Here is a 20,888-nt window from a genome sequence, read left to right on the forward strand (position 1 = left end):
TGTCCAGACTTGGATGAGTTGATGTCGTCGTCGGCAAAGACCTCAAGGTTTCCGATACGGAACACTCGACGGCCAGACAGACAGTCTTGCCAAAGCGAGCGACCTGCATTTGCATTGCATTGCATTGGTGATGCGCTTTTTTTAACTCCAGATCCCAAGGTCTTCGAGCCTCACCACTCCTCGACTGTTGAGTCCTATGGCAATATTGAATCCCCCATCGCGGCAGTCTGTCCGCCATCCGGATGGGTCAGGACAATTCAATACGACGATGCTGCTACAACACAGCGCCCCTCCCGGGACGACTCTCCAAACCCTACCCCTTACGTTTCACAGGCATTCACGTTGCTGGATGCTGGGCTGGGCAAGGTCGGTCATCTTGGCGACGTATCTAGCCGAGCCCTCCGGGTCTTTTGCTCGCATGGTACTCCGTGCCGCCGCCGCCCTGTACTCCTCCGTAGGTACGCTCACACTCACACTCACTCACTCACACACACACAACACGTTGCGGTGGGTGGGTGCGTGACATGACCCCATGCCCATGTTAGGCCGGGCCGCACCTTGAAGGTGGGTAGAAATGGATCCTCGTTGCGGCATTACCGCTGCTGGCTGATCCTTTTCCATCGGTACGGCGCAGTGAAGTGCGAATGGACAGCCGGAGAGGTCTCCTTCCCTCTTTGCGACATGGCGTTTTGAATCCCTGAATTAACTTTCCCCTGCCTCGCCTCTCAGATTCCGATGATTCCAGTCAACGAACTTTCCCACCACCAAGGCCGCAGTATGGGACCACTTCCCGGACTCACCGTCAATGGTCTATCTTTGGACCCAGCCTCGATATTTGGCCACTCGTGGACGTCGAAAATTTGGACCTCTGGAGTTTGGACCCTGGTCATGGTAGCCAAGCCACCAACAAACTCTGTCGTTGCCGATTTGGAAGGTTTGAACACAATCTTGCAGTCGCCATGAGCCGGAGCAAAGTCCGATCGCACTCTGGGTGAAACGTTGGTTTCTCAAACGGCAATTCGAAAGGGCTGTCTCACTCTCCGCGTATGTCGTGCATGACAAGCTTGACTGCTTGCAATAAACGCTCCGTGACTGACGGCCGCCGGACGTAGTACTTATATTGCATCAAACACGTATAATGCCCCAACGCGCATCGGCACGGAATCCTTCTTTTTGGCTCCTCAACGAGCTGTGTTGGAGAGCTGGAATGCAATCCCACAAGATATCCTTCTCTTTCTAGAAGGCTGAGTAACCTCGCTGCCGCAGATGCCTCCTTCATTCGTGTCAACGCCAACAATTTACTTTTTAGTTGCCGTTTTGGTCTGGTTTCTGAAATCGAGACATGACCAAAGGCCACTTTGGCCACGGATTATTCCATCGGCCTGCGAGTGGCACGGTTGACTGAGCAATCGTCAGGTATCCATCAAAGTGACATTTACTTGCAGCTGCATGCACTCCGTACAGAAAGTAAATCAAGTCTGATTGGTGCATAAACGCTGGGTAAAGTGACACTTGGCGGGCCCGACCTGACGTGACGCCGGTCGCTTCGTCGTAACCTGCGGTCTCTCATGTGACGCTTTGTTAGGGCCAACATGTCTCACTATCTGATCTTGAAAGCGCCGGTTGCTAGAGCGGAGTGGCGGCGACATGACGTCCGTCCTGTTCTGCATTTCGAGTTGACTTTTGTCTGACCAATAGATTTGACCAAGCCGAGGTTTTGAGCGACCATGCCTTGCGGCATCCAATCGGGTACCTGCTAGTTATGTATAGTGCAGACACCATCTCACGCGCTTATAGAGAGTACCAGCGTCTGTAACGTCTCTTGCCGACGGTTCTCAAAAGGGGAAAAAAAAAAAAAAACCTGGGGGGCAAATCCTTGGCTTACCAGCCTCTCTGCCAGTTGTACATAGGATGAGCGGGGGAGGAGACCAGGTATCCCTACGCTCTCTGTATGTACCAGCTAAGATGGGCGGATTCAGAAAATAGCTTCCAACTGTGGTCTGCCAAGAACGAATACAGCAGTCACCATCAATCGGATGGGCTTATATCTTACCCACATGACTCATCGTATACGTGTGTGACGTAGTGAGCCTGCCCGGTGCACACAAGATGGCGTTGAGTCGCAGAACGCCTAGCGGATGCCAAGTTGACGCTTCACCTCTTGAGATTTCCAGACAAGGAAACCAGGGGAGGCAAAAGCCATATGCCACGAGATGGTTATTCCTGGAACTTGGTAGCACACGATGAGCTTGCAAGAGATGCCCAGAGATCCACTTCATCCTCTTGCAAGGCAATCCCTCCCCCTGCAAAAGACCTTGAGTCTTGCTCGCCAGCAACATAAGTTCCTTCCCAGTGGTAGGGCTATCGGCAATTTATCAAGAACTTGAAGGGAAGCAGTATGAATCTGCAGGGTCGAAGCATCATGGTCCCTTGACGAACAGTCAAGGGATATACCTTGGAATTTTTCCGATGCAGGTTTCGGAAAGACGTCGTCGTTCGTGTATTGGTGATAACGTGTACGGATGAGCAACACGTCAAAGCCAAACATTTGTGGTCCCCGCTAGGAAGAGTATATCAGGAGCAACACTGTCCCAGGTACGCTTTTCTCCAAAACGGGACGCCATGAACTTGAGGGAAAAAAAGACGGTGCTCTCTTGCACCCGCCAGTGAATAATTGTTACGTACCTAGCCCCCATTGTGAATGTGAGTACCCTTGACGTTTGGTTTGGATCGGTAGCACCCTGCCAATGTGGGCACCGAAGCCGCTAAATCGTTGAGCCATTAGCTCAACTGGTATCTGGTTGCTGGGGCCTTTGGTCCATGATGCACTTACAACTAATTCGGAAGTAATTGGTCATCTTCCTTTGAGTTCAAGGTCGGGTTTTCTACTCGGGCATGGCTGTATTCCTGCGATACGTGTCACTCCGAGGACGATATGGCTCCAGATATAGTACAAGGTAGACCACGTAGTAAACTGGCGCGAGCTGGATATGTCCGGGGAGGACATTGTCCCTGCTTGACTGCATCTCAGGGAGACAATGAAATGGTGCCGTCTAGTCATAAATATTACCACGTGCCCAGTACCGGTGATTCGGATATTGCGCTCGTCCAGCCGTCCATATTATCACACTGATCGGCGAACCAAGGGTGCACCAACTTCTGAGGTGGTCCTTGAATGGCTGCCCTGCAGATTTGGCTGGCGCGGATAAGTAATAAGTGTGAATCGGCCGGCAAACATGGCCAAGTTTGACGTGGTGTAACATACATAATATCACCGCCAGCACCTTTTGGTGACTTTTGCTTGTGGCTGTGGTCACCGGCCTGACAATTTCCGTTGACGGGATTTATTAACATCTGAGGAGTTGCCAAGACAAATAGGAAATAATCCAGCGACCTGGAAGGGAAGGATGACTGAATTAAGCCCGAAGAAAGGGGTGTGACACCCTATTCGGGTGCAGTGGTGCCCTTGAACGACCCATATATCGTGATCTGGCGTCACTGTTTAATTGAGGTTTTCGCTAGTAGAGAGATGCTCGATGAGGAGAGACTAAATCCAACTATTAGATTATTAGCTTAACCCAAGATTGAATACGTATGTATGCATGGTCGCTGCGGCGGCGTGACGTGCTTGGTAGCGACCCCCGAATCCACTCACAAAGATCTCTTCCCTTGATGACACCCAGGCCGGACGGAGTAGCCTCCCGTCGTGCCTGTGCCGCCTCTCTCATTTCTCAGAGGCCTGCCATAAAAAGCAGCCGTTGTGGACGGGTTTAGTTACATACAAGCGGCCGCGCTAAGAGAGGCGAACCTTGACTTGTATGTGACCTTTACCTCATAGGTGGTAGATGCTTCAAATCGGCAATTGTCCCTCTCAAGCCTTGTTTCCGGGATGTATTGTAGTGTAGACTAAGCCTTAATAACACCTGCGCAGCTAGACTCTTGGCTAGCAAGATAGGAGCATTTGGCTGTGGATTAGTTCATATGCGCGGTCCGGGAAACACAGTTGGTTGTCGCATCCCGAACCCCAGAAAGCCAATTCTCGTACTAGATAATGAAGTGCTCCCACTGGCTCAGCTATTGTCTACTTTGTAAGACTTGGGATGAGAAGTTACAACCCGCAAGAAATGGTAGGGATATTGACCGGCACGAGGCACGAAAAATTGATGTGTCCGGAGCACAATTTTCTAGCCTTCGTATGCCCTTACCTTCAGAAATGTACATTACTTGCGCGCCACTTGCAAGTTGTGGTGCAATTGTGTAGCTTGCGCTCAACCTGTCCTAGTTGGAGTCTATTCCTCTGTGTCGTCAGTCTAATTGGGAGTTTGGGGAGACGAAGGGCTTGACAAGCGTTGAAAACCGTCTCCGACATCTTCCTCAAAAGCTGTTCCTGGCCTCGCTAGCATCACTGATTTGAAGTGGCAGGCCATACTAAGCAATTCTGGGTACCCTTCGTGTGTGAGACATGCGCTAGTAAGAAACCCTTTTTGCTTTTTGCTTTTAGATCAAGCATATGCGAATCTTGCGAGCAACCAATTTGAGTGCTCCTATATTTGTATGCGCAACTTGAGGCGCACTCGGCATGACAAGTACGCGCGCATGCGCGTCCATGTTGTATCAAGTCCATGGACACTACAACTGTATCGTGAGCGAGTATGCAAGTGCTGGGCCGCGCTTCAACTCTTTTATCCGATGTGGTCTTCTCTTGAATGACAAGCTGGTGCGGAGATGTGTCTCCGATTCGGGTGTCCTCGGTGAGATATGGATGTCTCACCAGCCTTCGATGTTTTGAAGTGCAATTTGCCATCATTTCCATTCCACTGACAATCAACTATTGGTTTGCTGAGCCGCCACCCACACCATGATAGTCAATGTTTTATAGTGGGTAGATCGGCCCTGACTGGCAGTTTGACACTGGGAGACGAAAGCCCTGATTACAAACAGAGGAAATAATAGGCCTCCCCAGGTGTGGGCTGTGGTCCCGCGAACTATATGACTTCCGTCCCTTGGAAGCGAGGAGACCGATGGTAGAAAAGGCGCGCCGGGGCCGGACCGAAACGCCTAGTCTGTTCGGCAGGATGGAGAACGTATTAGTGACAACCCTTGGACTCTTGCTCTCTACTCCGTACGGAGTAGCACATCGTCTGATGTAGCCCCAAGATCCTCCGTTCAAGGTGGCTGGTGCTCTGATATTGAACAAGCCAATGGGGTCCCGAGCAAGCTAATTGGTGTCGATCATGTTCCTGGATTGGCCAGCGGGCGTATAGTTGCCGATAATACTATTTAATGGGTTGAGGGCGGGGATCCAGAGCGACTTCATGGCTCACAGGGAAGCGGCTGCAGGGTGATGATGTATTGATTGACCTTGTAGCGGCCGAGGTAAAATTTGCAGCCATATTCTCCGTTGTCCGTGGGGGAAAAGGTGCATCATCCTTAGTGTTGGCCGGCCGCTAAGTTGCCTGTCGGATGCCATTTTGTAATTTGGTTGTACGTGCGTCCTGGTGCCTCCACGCCCCGTTACGTAGTGCGTCGGAGCGGCGCCGCCAACACTAATACCCGGAGAAGCAGCTCAAGCACAGGTCGACGTTTGTTTTCTTGCCGGCTGGCTCGCAGTGCAGTGCGGTACGATGCCCACTAAACGTGACTTGTGTAGTGTTGCGTAGCTTTTCGCTGCGTTGCTTCTCGTTGCGTTGTTTTCACGTTGCTCTGCTGGGCAATGCACTGGTGAAGGAGCGGCCCCTAATGTGACTGATGGAGCTAAACGGAGAGACGCAAGCCAAGACGGTTTGGAGGGCTCAGGAGATCGGAACGCTGGCGCTGCCCAACAAACGCACTCGACAGCGTTTGAGATGGGAATCAAAACGGCACACGCCAAACGGCAAAACGGCAGACTACATGACACGACAACGACGCCACTATAGAGGTGGATTTGTCGGAGGAGGGAAGGGCGTAAACTGAGGAGTGAGAAGTGAGAAGTGAGGTGAGGGGCGTGAGGCGTGAGGCGTGAGGCGCGGAGCGTGGAGGTCGTGACATCTGGAGGGTCATCGTCAGTCAGGTGTAGTAGGGCAGGGCAGGGCAGGGCAGGGCACGGCAGGGTAGGGCGTGAGGTTAGAGGCGCGAGGTGCCAGGCCCAGGCTTCAGTTGGTCAGGTACAAAGGTACCCAGGTACATACTCCACACTACGGAGTACGTACTAGGAACTGCGACTCGTTGCTGGACCCACGCCACATCTTCATGGCACGCCCCCGACCAGGTCCGTCGACTTCTCGGCTCTTCTTGACTCTCTCGACCACTTTCCTCGAATGCTCTCGACTCGGCGCATCACAACCGCTTCTTGGCTTGGCCAGGACACAACTTCACCATACATGGGAAATGGAACTCTTGTCTCTGACTACTCCCTCTCTCACTCCCACCCCGTTGCCCATCTTCCATAGTGGGCCGCAACCTCAGTCCACACACACATCCACATCCACCTTCTCGTCCACATCTCGTCCACTTCCACCTATCCACTCGAGCCCTTTTGGCATCCACACTGCTCAGTTTAGCATACCCAGGCACTGCTGGGATACCTAGTCGCACGAACGATCGTTGTTCTTTTTGCACGATGCATCCCAGCGATAGTCACTCCTCCACGGCCCCAAGCCTTAATGGGGCATCGTACAATACGTGGATGCTGAAATTGAGGCGGCGGCAACTTCCAAGCTTGTGCCTGGATTCCTATATATCTACTCGGCGAGCTCTTCTCCCTCTTTTGTCTTCCTCCTTAGATCCGTTGTCAGTTGTCAGATGGTTCGAGCTCGAGGGATGACGAAACAAGGCACTAGATATCCAAAACATCAAATCTATACCACCGATAGTTCCTGTGGAGTCTCTTTGCCCGCCCTCCTTGATCGACTATCATCGAGATTTATTGCCTTTTTGCCCATCTCTGCGTCCATTCCTTTCCTGCACAGGCTGTGCACACCATTTGTCTCTCGGCGTCTCTCACTCAGCACCACAAGGTCTCTCGATCGACTGGGGTTGATCTGCACCTTGGGATTGTCTCACTCGGTCGGTATCTTCCTCCACAACTCATTCCACCTCGAGAGTATATCTTCAGGGGCGTCCGTCCTCTTTCCATTAAAAAAACATTCCCGACCAGAACCACTCCTTGTCTTCCCTCAGGTCCCTTCTACCTTGCTTGGTTTTACATGTCAAGTCTGCCTTGAGCTACCCTTGGCATTACTTACATCTTTGCCCTTTTTTTTTTTCTTCGAGTTGACAAACCGAGAATAATTTCACTCATTATTACTTTCCTCTTATCTGCAAACACAACAGCGACAACATCACCGTCATCAACTACAACAAAACAACAACAACAAGGCAATAAGAACAACGGTAACGGTATCAACAAACTATCATCGCCACCATGCAGTTTGAGTCGGACTTCCGATTCGATATGGACGACAGCTTCAGCATGTGCAGTCAGGCCATGTCCTGCCCTTCAGCCGGCACCAGCTTCTCATCAGCATCATCTGCGTACGAGCCTTTTACTCCTACATCACGACGATCTACACCAAATGAACTCAGCCTGGATTTCGAAGGCACATACAATCCCTTCGCTACTCATCACAGCGAGCTCACCTCGCCTTCTGGTCACATGTCCAAGTACGTGTTTGGGGGTCCTGTCAAGGTAGAGCCCGAACATCTGTCATTCAACGAGGCTATTCCAACAACTCCCATGAAGAAGATGGACGGAATGGCCACTCCAGACTACGATCACATGCTTGACATGAATATGGCATCAAGGAACTCCATTGGATCCATCACACCTTCAGGAACTTTCCCAATGTACACAATCTCACCGACGACAATGGGACCTACCTCATTCATGATGACCCCAACTCACAGCCTATCCGGGTCCGAGGTTGCCGAGTCCACGTCATCATGGTCATGTTCAAACGAGAGCCCAATCTCCTTCTTCCCCCAGAAGGGCCTAGGGCATCTTGACCTGGAGGGTTTAGATATAGACAGACACTCCCAGTCTCCTCTCGATACCTATCACTTGCACGCACCACCTTCTCCCGGCCGGTTGCGAGCCCATCGAAAAATGATGGTACACGAGATTCAAAGAAAGACCAGTGAGTTACAACGTGCTCAAATCCGGGCCTCTCGCAAGGTATCTGTTGCCAAGTCAGATGGTGCCGTCGATGTCGTTCGCCGGGCCATGTGCAAGTGTGATTATCCCGGATGCCACAAGGCCTTCCGCCGAAACGAACACTTAAAACGTCACAAGCAAACGTAAGTAGTTCGAGTTGCCACCCGCTTACAAGGTCTCACTAACAGTCACTCAGTTTTCACGGCGAGGGACCAAACCGTTTCTCCTGCGAGTTTTGCGGAAAGGACCAATTCAACCGTCAAGATAACCTGAACAATCACCGCAAGCTCCACGCTCGTCCCAATAGCAGGAATCGCGGTGTCGAGTTTATCCCCGCCGCAGTGCCAATTATCGAACAAGAGGAGCGCAGCCGCAAGCGCAGAGCGCCACCGAAATCCAAGGCGGCCGATAAGCGGGGCGATGACTACTGATTGCACTTCCATTTATTTATTGCCTTGTGCTTGCGCGCTTACCGGATGATGCATGACCCCTGCCCCTAGTCTGGCATCCACTCTGTGGGGTTGATCCCGAGAGCTGCAGCCTAATGCGTACCGCGTCTCGTCCAGGATAGAGGCTTCCCGAGAAAAGAAACGAGGTCGATCTAATTGTAGCAGCCAATCGCTCGGCTCCGCGACAGGTCATTGCCGGGCCAGCCATGGAGGGACAGGGACACCCCCAGGAATCTCTCGAATGGTGCTGCAACATCCGACAGACCAGTTCAACATCGGAGCTTTCATCTTTGTGCGGCTGAATTATGGGATTTTATCTCCCCATGCATCCGTCAAAACACGCAACGACGCCGGCATTTTGACTAAACTTTTATCCTTTCTCTCTTCCATTTCTTGATCTATTTCTATTTCTTTCTCCTTACACCTTCTAGTCGATTGTTCACATCTCTTGTCACATGTGTCGGCGCATATTGGCTTTGTTTTCAGGTTTCGTGCTCTCATTTACGAAAGTCGGCGGGACGGAGCCCGATTTTGATATCCAAGGCGGGAGAGGAGGAGAGTGTTTTTTTTTTTTTTCAATTTCGGCTGCATGCATCATTATCACGCGGTTTGGCAATGTGCCAGCGGAAGGCAGGCAGACCTGGGAGAGCAAGCCTTTGTATACGGCTGAGATGATATTTTTACGCGGGGTATGAATTGGAATGGTTGAAGCAAAGGCAAAAGCAAAAAATACTACCGGTTCCTGGTAAGGTGCCCACACCGTCTTGACGGAAACGATGGCGATAATGGGTGCCATGAGTTTGCATGTGTATTTTACAAAGGGCACCGACACAAGCGCACTGTAATGTAGTATACAAACAATGTAATCTAGTCTCGACCCAGTTTCTTTTCTCCCCTTGTCTGTTAAAGTTTTCGTGTGTGACGCATCCAAACTTGACCGGTCTCGCATTGCGCACGTCGCAACGTCTCGGTACGCCATCTGCAGGTGCCGGGTGACTGGTGGTGGTTCAGCGTCGGCCTTGAAGGCCATGGTCATTGGTGGTACAAGAACAAAGATCAAGATCGGGGGGTGTCTCCGTCCAATTTGTTGGGAGCGGCGGCCATGGGGCTCTCTCTCCATGCTGTCTCAGATGTACATGTCAGGGTGTCAACTGGTGACTACCGCATCCCGTACTTGGACCCCTCATTGGCCCCAGGCTCCCAGGCGGGAGAACAACATTGAACCGTCACGACGCTTGTCGCACAACCAAGCCGGACTCCGTACCCAGCAGTAAGGAACTGATAGGGGTTGCATGTTACACCACAGTAGGACGGCATACAGAGGGGAGAAAGGAGGAGGGGATGATGCCATCAGGTCTGGTCTGAACCGAGGCACGTTTTCCAAGGGCCGCCCCACGTCACACCAATGCCAAGCGCCTTGCTGCCTTCTTGGGGTTGGATTGGCAGACGAAGTCCTTGAAGAGAGGGCTCAGGACGCAGGTTTTTTTCTCATGTAAACAAAGTGCCTTTTTGCTTGTGTCACGTTGCGCCTCGGGCCAAAAGCAATGGGTTCGAACAAGGGGAGTGTGGGTGTGCAAAAGACAAAGACCCGGCAAGATGGGCGTCCACTCAGATTTCGGGGAGTTCACTCCGAGTCAATGATCGCCGTGACGGCGCGGATTATGCCCAGTCTTGTCAAGCGCAGTCGCCCAAATACGAGTAGTGCCTGGCAAGTGCCAAGTGCCATAAGCCGTCCGTAAAAAAGACGTCTCCGTGACTGAAACAGCCTACTCGAACTAGTAGTAGCTCTGGAAGGGGAGGACGAGGAAACCAGCCAAGCCTATTGTAATAGCTGAGTCTGCTTGGGATTCACAGTCGAAGCCCGCGAGCACGCAAAGCTGCTTGGGCTGGGCGTGCAAATGTATCCGTGTCCCATAGACTGGTCCCATTTGCCTGCATTTTTACTTTTTTTTCTTCCGATTTTGAAGAGCTAGTATGATGCAACCCTCTCCGTCTCCTGAATCGTAGCAGGCAAGGTTGATCGAGTTGCTCAAGCGGCCAACTACGCAACTAGCAGCGAGGTTTCTGATATTTGCTTGTTTGCAGCTCACCCGGTGCCAGCGTGCAGGGAAAAGTGGGGCACATGTACTGTCTCGATTCCACTGAGGCGTGTTAGTCAACAAGAGTAACCAAGCTCTGCCCGCTCTAAAAATCGCAATAATCAAACACGAGGGACAAAAAGCAATTTCTAGCCGAATTGTGGCGGGAGAGAGAGAGAGAGGGAGAGAGAGAGAGGACCCGGGTCCGTGTCCAGAAGAATTCCTGCACTTGAGGCTCATGATGCAATTCGGGCCATGACACGCGCGGAAAAAAAAAACCACTTAATCACTTTCACCTGGAGTCAGAACTCATGCCGAAGTCCTGTCTCTCAGCACATTGTGCCAGACGCAGGTCCCAATGCAGCGAGAATGGCTAGCGTTCCTGGCCCTTGCCCCGTTGGTAGCTGTAGCTGCAGAATGAGGCAAGATGCTGTGACAGTGTTTTCGCGTCCGCATGTGTCCCGCCTGGCTTCAACTCTCTCCACGGTGCTGTGGCAGTCGCGAAGGCTTCCATAGGGCTACTGTTGTTGTCTGACCAAACTGTCGCGCTGGTGACGATGCTCGGGAGTCGGCATTGCCTCGGCAAGCGCACGCCCCTACAGGTGACGGTACGAGCCCGCATGGCAAGCGTTCTTGATGCCAGTGTCGCTACTCTCCTGGGCAGTTGAGCTGTCGATGGTGGCTGCGAGAGAATCTGGGGAACCCTGATCATTCGCCATCAGCCAACATGACCATGGGGTCAATGTTAGATGCACGACATGAACGGGACTTGGCCACACTAGGCCCCCTGGGCAAACGCCACACTGAGAACATTGGAGCAATGAGGACAGACGTGCCAGAGTGACGAGCGCCTGGTGTCATCTCCGCGTCGTGTTTCAATCCAGTAATTGATTGATCTGCTGTAGCACCTTCGTTCTGCCAATGCACAACTCGAAGAGCCTCCCCTCTCAGAAGAGGAGAGCTATTGAAAGTACGCCCTCCTTGAGTGCATGGGCTGGAAGCAGGCCCCAGCTGGCGACTAGCAACCGCCACGATGGGAAACTTCAGACGCAAGGACCCAGACGGCCGTTTCCTCGTGGAGACGTCCGGACGGGAAGAGACGAGGGGTTGTCCGAACCAACAGCTCCAGCGTCGCGCGATTAGCTACCGAGCGGCAGCACAGGTCACGAAGCGTCTCACCAGAGGCTGGGATGTTGGCTTCTGGTTGTTGAGGCGGATCGCTGCCATGACCAGAAAACTAGATGAATGTGTTAGGGCGATCTTGCTGAATATCTCTTTGCGATGGCATGATGTGGGTGCTCGTCATTCCCAAACAGGGTCAAGGGGATCCAAATTTGTCACTTTGTTTCTCATGTCGAGTTGGCCGGCCGGCAACCTCTCTTGCGAACTGGAACTGGGCGGATACTTCTGTCATCTCGAATCACAATCAAACGTATTGGTCGGCTTCTCCACTTGGGCTCGGAAGCTATCAGATCAGGGTCGATGGTGCTCAGCGGCAGCCTCGGGAATTCGTTATCGGATGCCGATGATGCTGGCCATGGCTTGAAATTGGACCTGTCATATTTGCGGTGGTGACAGAGGGCGGCAATTGCTCTGTGCGTCCCTCAGCTGAGCTGGGCTGGGGACGACTACGGAGCACCGTCGTCAGATCTAGTCTTGTTTATCGTAGCCTGCCTTGGCCGTACCTGCCGGGTCAGCTGCGAAAATTGCCCATGTTGCCAACATGGAATTTTTGGTCGGTCCTGTCCGGGTAACTAGCTGCTAGCTAGCCTTAGGATCGGCAAGGTTCGACAGAGTCAAAAAGAAAGCATGTGGATTATCTTCTTCCCGGATGAGGAAAGATAAACTGGGACATGGGTGACGGATCGGTCGATCAGTGGTTCGCAGCCTGTGTTACCCGGTACGACATTTGGACATGAAGCATCAGTCTTTGCTTTTGTCCAGCAGCGATGGTCAGAGACCCAGAGCTGTCAAATATTGTGCAGTCGCCCCCATTCCAACCCAAGTAGTTCCTGCCCCGAGCTGATGTCACTCTGGAGCGGCCGAGTGCAGGCAGGACCCATCAGCCCACTTGCCGTCTGGTGCCAACAGTAGTGCAGGTCTGAGTTTGTGCACCTGACAACTTTAAGTAACAAAGGGTCTTTGGCGCCTCGTACTGTATGCTCTGTCGCCGGTCTCACCAATTCTTGCAAAGTGTTCCAATGCCCTCGAACCCTTGCCTGTCCTCAGTGCCAGGCCTCATTTGCGCAGACAAGACCACTGGACAGAGCTAAAAAGCCTTGGTGCTTGTGACTTGTCCTGGGCTTTTCCACTAAGTATGGAGAGGCAAATGGCTCGGCGACGCCAAGCCAAGGTGCCAGGTGCCAGGCGGTCAGGTACCGAGGTACTTGGGCACTTAAGTAAGTGCCTAGGTACCCAAGTACCTACCTGGGCACTCTAACGTCGATTTGGCTGGCTTAACATTGCACGGATCCATCCCGAGCCCCGGCCTCCGACGCCAAGCTCTTGCGTTTGCATCTCACACGCCCGCTTTTTGTCGTGTTGGCTCTTTGACTCGTCCCTCAACGAGTCCTCCTCGCCAACTCCATTTGACGGCCTTGGGCTTGCACACAGCCCTACATTCGCAGCAGCCATACTCTTCCGCTGAAGACAGTTCTGTTCATTTGTCCTTCTTCACCCCTTGGCTTTTGCCCAACTCGCAGATGGCGCATGGTCTCACGAGCTGATGGAATGATGAGCATTGTCGTATTCGCTCAGCTCAACCACAGGCTATGCCAAGCATCACTTCGAGATTCTGTCGGACAGAAAGGCTGGGCGTTTCACCGGCGCGACTACACAGTCTTTATTGCAATCGGTAGCACCTGCGACCCCGGGGAACCGTTTAAAACGGCACACGGGTGTCGATTGGCGTTGACTCACCAGTGTCCCTTGCTCTCGAGCTAGACTTGCTCCAGAAAATATCACTGATACCTTGTGGGCATGTGGGCATGTCTTTCTTACCGTCCTACCAAGAAGCTACCACAAAAACAGATTGGCTGACTCTAGTTGCTCCGTATTGCGACTTTGAGGACTACCGCTCCTTGTGCTTGGTCAGTCATGGATTTCGACAAATCTTTGCTCCACGTTTGTGGAGGGATCTCTTATGCTCAGTGAGGCGCACTGGTCTTGATTCAGGAGATGGTGAGTGTATACGAGCCTAAAACCGCTATACGGAAGGGTAGCGTCATTTCCTCAGCGTCTTGGTGAACCTCAGTATTGATGATGCGATTGTTCAACCACAGATTTAACTTGGTGGTTTGGCTTTGTATTCAATAAGCTTGATAGAGTTGGGAGCGCGACTCGAGCGCTTGTTCAATGCCTGGACGCGAGATCCTTTGCCAAGGACTCTTTCGACTTCTCGTCAGATCAAAATGGAAAAACGTGGACCAGTAGTTTGCAGCGGGCGTTGGCACTTCTGCCCAATGTGAACACCATTCTTCTTGACGGCCACGCCGAAATTGACCATGCAGTCCTGTCAGGGTCTCAATCTCCACCTCTTCGCCTGGAAAATCTTCGAATTCTCTCAATGAGAGACTGCTCTTGTCAACTCCCCAGCCTCTTCTCCAATACCCCGCTTCTCCAAAAACTGATATACCTGGACATATCCAATCTTCCGGGATCCGTACTCCCGCTGCTTCAGTCAAACGCATTGCCGGCCCTGCGAATTCTGAAGGTGAGAGGAAGAGAATTGGACGATTCGGCATTGTGTCTATTGATTAGCCGATTTGGACTTCGACTTTGGAGCTTAGATGTGAGTAGCAACAAGATCTCAGATGATGCGGTCCAGAGTTTCCGAGATTGGGGCTTCTCCGGCGCACCGTTGCGCACTAATACCCATATGCAAGTTGAAGGAAACATCGTTACACCGTCTATGGGAACAAGTGACTACGGGGAATTTCTCGCCATACAAGAGTCTGATTTTAGTTCTTCGTTCTGTCACCCAGAGCGATACTTGGTCGATGCGCCAGCTTATACCAGCAGTGTCAGCATGGTTCTGCAGGAGTATCAAGCTCAGAGGTTGGATGGAAGCAAAGCGGTGCGACAAGACAGTGCTGACGCCGCGAAAAACATATTATTAGAGGAACATGGATCGCGCCTAGGAGCAGACGACTACCTATGCTCTACGGGCATCACTCATCTTCGTCTATCGTATAATACGATTTCCGCCCACGGAGTACAAAAGCTTGTACGTATATCGAACGGCCACATAGAAGATCTAGCTTGCGATTCTATGCCTCTGCTTCCTAAGGTTGGGAGTTACCGGAAAGCTTGGCCACCGGATTCCGACCTGCACGGCATTCTGGGCGCGGCACATTTGTTCAGGCCTGTATTTTCGTCCAACCTCCGTGTACTCCGAATTCACCATTCTCTGGTAACGAATATACCGAGTCTGCGGGTAGTGGGATTGTCGTCCTCGGGAAGACAGTTTCTGGCCGAGACGGCGATTCTACGACGCGTAGAGATTGCTTATCCCCAAACATTCATACCCGACATGAACCCGCGTCTGCTATCCCTCACCCTGACCTGTCTTCCCCTTCGCTCATCCGGGCCGCTGATTTCGCGACTACTGCAATTCCTCAAACTGCTTGCCACTCAGGAGCGCGGAATCCAGGACGCGTCATTTGGCCCATCAACGCGGCACAGCCCGGGCGTCTTACAGGGTCTGAGACATTTGAGGTTAGAATTCGAACGCGATTCTATGGAAGACACTTTCATCCCAGAAGATGTTGACCCAGCGGAGTTGATGAATAGTGGGGAAAAGGTCTTCAGTTTTTTCGAAGATGAACGGACAGAGAGCCGGTCGAGATCGTCCAGTAGACGAGTGTTGCATTCCAAAAGGGTGGCCATAGACAGCCGAGCTGCAGTCGATGACTGGGCGTCTGGAACCGCCCGAGACAGCTCAGAGTTTATCATATATGATGCCGACTGGAACGGGGACAGATTTTCCATTCCCGTATGGGCAGGTCCGAACAACCCTGATGCGCCAGAAGTACTTAAAGATTACCGACGCCTGGTTCTTGGGCGCCACGTACGGGATGGAGTTGGGCCTGTAAGCCCTGCTCAAATGTTAGCTGGGGCACCACCCGAGTCTTTCATCTTTCATGTTGCCTGGAGTGCCGCGGTGATGCCGCCCGACCTGCGACCGCCAACTCGCAGCGAAGTTGCTGGAATGAGGGATGTCCTTGACGAACTCAGGGCATATAGGTTGAGTGGTCGAGCCAACTACCTTCATCACAAGAAGCTGGCACAAATGGCTGGCCATCATGTTTCACTCGGACAACCACACTACTTTTGGACTGGACGTTTAGAAGTCTCAACTGAAGCTACGCCACCTCTGGTGCCGTCCTCGCAGTACTGGAGGTAGCATTTCGACATGTGAGATGCGATACTTCAGGTCTAAAAGAATGACCAAATCGTGTACTTTAATGGATGAATGCCAGTCGACAAATCGCGCTCCTCTCCCTCGGTTCTTGGCACATGGAGAACTTGCCGTCCTAAAAGTGTCGGCTTAGTGGTTGGGGTTCGTGATCTCTTTAAGCTTTGAGCCCGAATGTTGCTGCAAAAATATCGACAACCAAGGTAGTACTTGTGTGAATTTATGGGACAGCTAAAGATTCCTGGGGGTGGTAGAATCTAGCCTTCCCCGGCGATGGCGATGGCCGTGTCTTGGGCTCGAACATCGCAAGACACAATCCCGATGTATGAACAAGGCTGCAGGAGATAAATCAAGAAGTCTTGTCTCAGCCGACAATTCTAAATGGTAGCATTGATGTGTTACCTCGAGGTCGAGTTACGGGAGTGAGTGTTTTCTCAAACAAGCCGGCAGAGCACGCAGGTGAGACTGGTGCTGAGAAGTGTAGGCAGCAGGACGAAACTAGCAACCAGTCAGGAAGCCAGATTGACGACCCGGCAAGTGATGGATCACAGGGCCAAGAACCATGCAGGCGGCGGCACAGGAGTTGATGAGGGATGCCGCGATGGCTGTGGAAGGATGAGACAATGCGGGAAGAAACGGCGCACAGACGGGGTTGAAGCGCCTACGACGGCGAGGGTCCAAAAGAAAGAAAAGCGGCACAAGCAGAAACCGGACAAGAGGCTCTGTGCCGTGTCTTGGACATATAACTTGGCTTCGCAATGGCACCCGTTGGCTTTGCGTTGTCATTGTCATCGTCGTCGTCGTCGTCGTCGTGATCCCTCGGATGCCTCTGGTCGTCCCGACGGCCGACGGTCATATTCCGGTGCCACTGAACAGGGCTGGTGGGTGTCTTGACGAAGTCCTGTCCTGATGCGCCTCTGGAGAATGAACACGTTTGTGGGAATAGTAACCCATGAAGCGGGTCGGACATGGGACAAGTGCCGAAGACGAGTGGGAAGCATGTCTGGGAAGGTACTTTCGGCTGAATCTGGGCCGTGTTGTTACGTGTCTCTTCTTTTTCTTTTTCTTTTTATTTTTTTAAATTCCTCTTATTGCCGTCAGTCTTGGTCCATATCCGCGTTTGATCACGGTACGACTGCATGCTGTGGACGCATGGCCCTCCTGGCGATGTGAGAGTCTAATCACACAATACCGTTATTTGAGCTGTTCTGTCAGTTCAGCTCTGATGGAGAGAAGAGATGCCGAGTGAAGGGAAGAGACCCCAGCGGTCTTGATGTCGAGGATTCCGCCCTCGGTATTTTCTTGGAGTCTCATCCGTGTATTGTAGTGACGATTTCGGCCGCATTGAAACCCAAGCGGAGAACACATGAAGGCACGTATGACAATCATTCCCTGGCCATTTTCTGCGATCCATTGACTGCGAAACTCGGCGCATGCCTACCGCCATTACATGAGGCATGACACGTGGCTTCATCTACGAAGATGCCATTATCTTGGGGGTTGCCGCAGGAGTGATGGCCAACGTGAAATGGTTGCTCCTCTAGATGTATTGCCATGAGAATACGTTACACCCATGACTCCGTCCTGTCTCCCACGCCTCGCTTCTCGTCCCATATGGCCCTTCTTGGCCGCGACGCGTTGGTTCCCCAAGGGCACGCTGCTGAATACCTGTCAACTTTTGGGCTTGCGCCGACGAACCGAGGGTAGACAGATGATCCACCTCTCTCTCCCCTTTGCAGAGCAACGAGATGTGGTCTTGGAATCTGCATTGCATAGACTCTTGCTCCACGCTGCATTAGTGACATCAGTCTAGCATCACGAGGCGTCTACTGCCTCTGGACTAGACCTTTAAAAGTATTATATTTTTTGTAATTTTTACTATACTCTGTTGTGTTATATTGTATCATTATATAATAGATTATATTGAAAAAAAAAAGAGTCTTAAGCGCAAGATTTTTTATAATTATACATGTTATAATATATTTTACTAAATAGTGTAAGTAGCTAGCTCAACTCAGTTATAGCAAGCTTTTATTCTTTTTTGCTGGTCCCTACGCACGCTCATGGAGGTCTGCTCTGGACAAACTCAAGAGACGAGAGGGAGACACGCATCAGTCTTCAGTATCGACGGCACCGATGGGACAACTCAAGCCGTGTACCAAGCCTTTTGTCATGACTGATGAATCGTGTGTATACCATCCGTTTGCCGGGGCGCACAAGAGTCGTGAGTCGTGACGTGACGGCGAGCAAACATGCATGACGCATCAGTCGAACCTCCAAGGTCAAACGACGGGTCCCCGACGATCACCAGCTACGCATGGCGCTTGCTATCCTAGCGTCTGTCGTTAGTTGTATAACTAATTCCTGTGGCTGATTTGCGAGGCTCGGGAGTCGTCATGGCCGCATGTTGGTTGCGCCATGCCGACCAGGAATACCATCCCGGGAACAAACTGTTCCGGTCACGGATGAACACGGCCTGTTCGTCGGATCAATGGACTGCCGTATCTGGATGGTGATGGGAGGCAATGGCCCTCGTGGCCGGCAGACACAATGCAGAGCCGTCGCGGCGGCGAGCGCCAACCAGACGCTAATTGCCGCCCCGGAAACAAGCCTATTGGCACACGGGTAGCCGATTGAGGAATAACATTCAGATTCGGGTGGCTGCGCGCGATAAAATGGTGTTTCCCCGTGTTGTGGACGGGGTCATCGACGCGCCCAGGCACTCTCCATCTACCCCTGACGTTCATTTTCATCGACGGCGCAAACCACCGTGGTGAGTCCCGTCATCTGTTTTGCCAGAAACGCGCTCGCAGGAAAAAGTGGTTTTGAGAGAGCGCAACATGATGAGAGCAATCGCCAGTGTCCTCACGAGAGAGGCCGTCCTTGCCGCAGGACTCATCGCGGGACTCTTCTCACTGCGTAAGTTTTGTCTCTCCCCTTCTCCCCGCGGGCACCCGTCCAGCATGCCAATACTGAGGAAAAGAAGCCGCTCCGGTCGACGCCGCGACGGCATCCCAATGTCCCGTCCCTGGCCAGATATGTTTCCAATGGGCCGTCCCCGAAGCCGCTGCCTCGTCTGGCTCCGGCAGCGTCTACTTGCAGATGCGCGCGCCGACGTCCTACGAATGGGTCGGCCTGGGCATCGGCAGCCGCATGAACGGCGCCGACATGTTTGTCATGTATACCGACGGCGCTGGCAACGTGACGCTCAGTACAAGACGCGGCCTGGGCCACGTCATGCCCCTGTACAGCCCGAAGGCTGGCGTTGAGCTGCTCGCTGGCTCGGGCGAGATGGATGGCCAGATGGTTGCCAATGTCAAGTGCAATAGCTGCTCCAGGTTGACGTTGGGGTCGTCGAATGCCTGGTTGAGCGCGTGGAAGCAGGGAACCGGGCTGGCCTCGACCAAGCCCGACGCGCAGATTGACTATCACGACGGGAATGCCGTGTTCTCCGTGGACTTTTCCAAGGCAACCATTCCGTCGGATCAGAATCCATTCGCGAGCGGCGATGGAAACGGCGGAAATGCCACATCCGCCCCTGGTGGTGATGGCCACGGTGTTGCTGTCGTGCAGGGGGATCCCGTCCGGACGCTCCTCTACGCCCACGGCATCATTATGTCCGCCGTCTTCGTGCTGGGATATCCCATCGGCGCGATGCTGATGCCGCTCCTGGGCAGATGGGCCATGCACGCAGGCTGGCAGCTCGTCACCTTCATGGCCATGTGGGCCGGTGTTGGAGTCGGATACGTTCTCAGCCGCCGGACTGACCTGGTATGTCGTGTCCAAGAGCCCATGCTCGACCCTCTCTCTGCAGTGTGCACACACCGGAGCTAACCCTCCCCGTGTCAGTTCTTCAAGCAATGCCACTCGCAACTTGGCATCATCTTGGCCTGCCTCGTCAGCCTACAGCCTCTGCTGGGCTACCTCCACCACCGGCACTATCTCAAGAGTAAGCAGCGCGGCATCGTCAGTCACTTCCACATCTGGTACGGCCGCCTGCTCATCATTCTGGGAGTGATTGACGGCGGCCTTGGCCTCCAGCTCGCCGGCAATGACTACACCTTTGTCGTTACATATTGCGTTTTAGTGGCCGTCGTTGCCGCTGCCTATGTTGCCGTCGTCCTGTTCAAGATGAGACGGACGAGACGCGCCGGAGTGCCAAGGGGAAGTCCTGGGAATGCAAAAATACCCGGGGCTGGTTCGGCCACCACATAGCCATAGGGAAATGCAACTAGCTTGCTTGGTCCGCGACCTCATTGTGCATACATTCATCGTCGTGACCATCTGGCATTGCTTGTCTGCAGCGTGAGCCCGTAGTCGAAATCTGTCTTTGTTTCCCAGAACACCGGGAAAAAAGAAGTGCAAAAACCCGAGATGAGACCTGGAAATCTTGAGAATCATGGTCATCGCTCTTTTTCAGCCTACTACGAGGAACAGCTTACTTGGGAGATGTCATGTTTCTAGTTGGGACATCGGGTTTGATGTACGTATTCGCCAATGACGGTGTGGCAATTTTATGATTATTTTCGGGGACTTGAAGACTCGTGCAGGATGAAATCAAGTTCATCAACAGAATACCGACATGGCAAATAGTTCTTTAGTTTTTTACGTTTCTAGGATGTAAACCAAACGTCGGGCGAATTTAACTGCGTCTACGATATCGCATTGCGTCGGAATGCTTCGGCATTTGAACCCAGGTGCGGCCCAAAGACCCCGAACCCCGGGAAGGCGCGACCGACAGTGTACGATTGGGGCAACTCGCGGCCCACAATTATGGCCAGTCTGGCCTCGGTCAATAAACGCCGCGGGCT

At 52.6% G+C, this 20,888-nt stretch overlaps 3 protein-coding genes across 3 annotated transcripts; all 3 read left to right on the forward strand.

Annotated features, from left to right (window-relative positions):
* Nucleotides 1–7,405: 7,405 nt before the first annotated feature.
* On the forward strand, nucleotides 7,406–8,565 carry MAM_04102 (Zinc finger, C2H2-type/integrase, DNA-binding protein; the record flags this gene model as incomplete). Its single annotated transcript, XM_040822900.1, has 2 exons — nucleotides 7,406–8,277; nucleotides 8,331–8,565. 2 exons carry the CDS (start codon nucleotides 7,406–7,408, stop codon nucleotides 8,563–8,565), a joined length of 1,107 nt encoding a protein of 368 aa, XP_040679407.1.
* A 5,661-nt stretch (nucleotides 8,566–14,226) lies between these two features.
* Nucleotides 14,227–16,065, forward strand: MAM_04103 (uncharacterized protein; the record flags this gene model as incomplete). The annotated part of the gene is made up of 1 exon (XM_040822901.1): nucleotides 14,227–16,065. The coding sequence occupies one exon, from the start codon at nucleotides 14,227–14,229 to the stop codon at nucleotides 16,063–16,065; it is 1,839 nt and encodes a 612-aa protein (XP_040679408.1).
* Nucleotides 16,066–18,917: 2,852 nt separating this feature from the next.
* Nucleotides 18,918–20,292, forward strand: MAM_04104 (uncharacterized protein; the record flags this gene model as incomplete). The annotated part of the gene is made up of 3 exons (XM_040822902.1): nucleotides 18,918–18,996; nucleotides 19,061–19,848; nucleotides 19,936–20,292. The coding sequence occupies 3 exons, from the start codon at nucleotides 18,918–18,920 to the stop codon at nucleotides 20,290–20,292; spliced, it is 1,224 nt and encodes a 407-aa protein (XP_040679409.1).
* Nucleotides 20,293–20,888: the final 596 nt, after the last annotated feature.

This window comes from Metarhizium album (genome assembly GCF_000804445.1).
Source record: "Metarhizium album ARSEF 1941 chromosome Unknown scaffold_8, whole genome shotgun sequence".
Taxonomy (NCBI): Eukaryota; Fungi; Ascomycota; class Sordariomycetes; order Hypocreales; family Clavicipitaceae; genus Metarhizium; species Metarhizium album.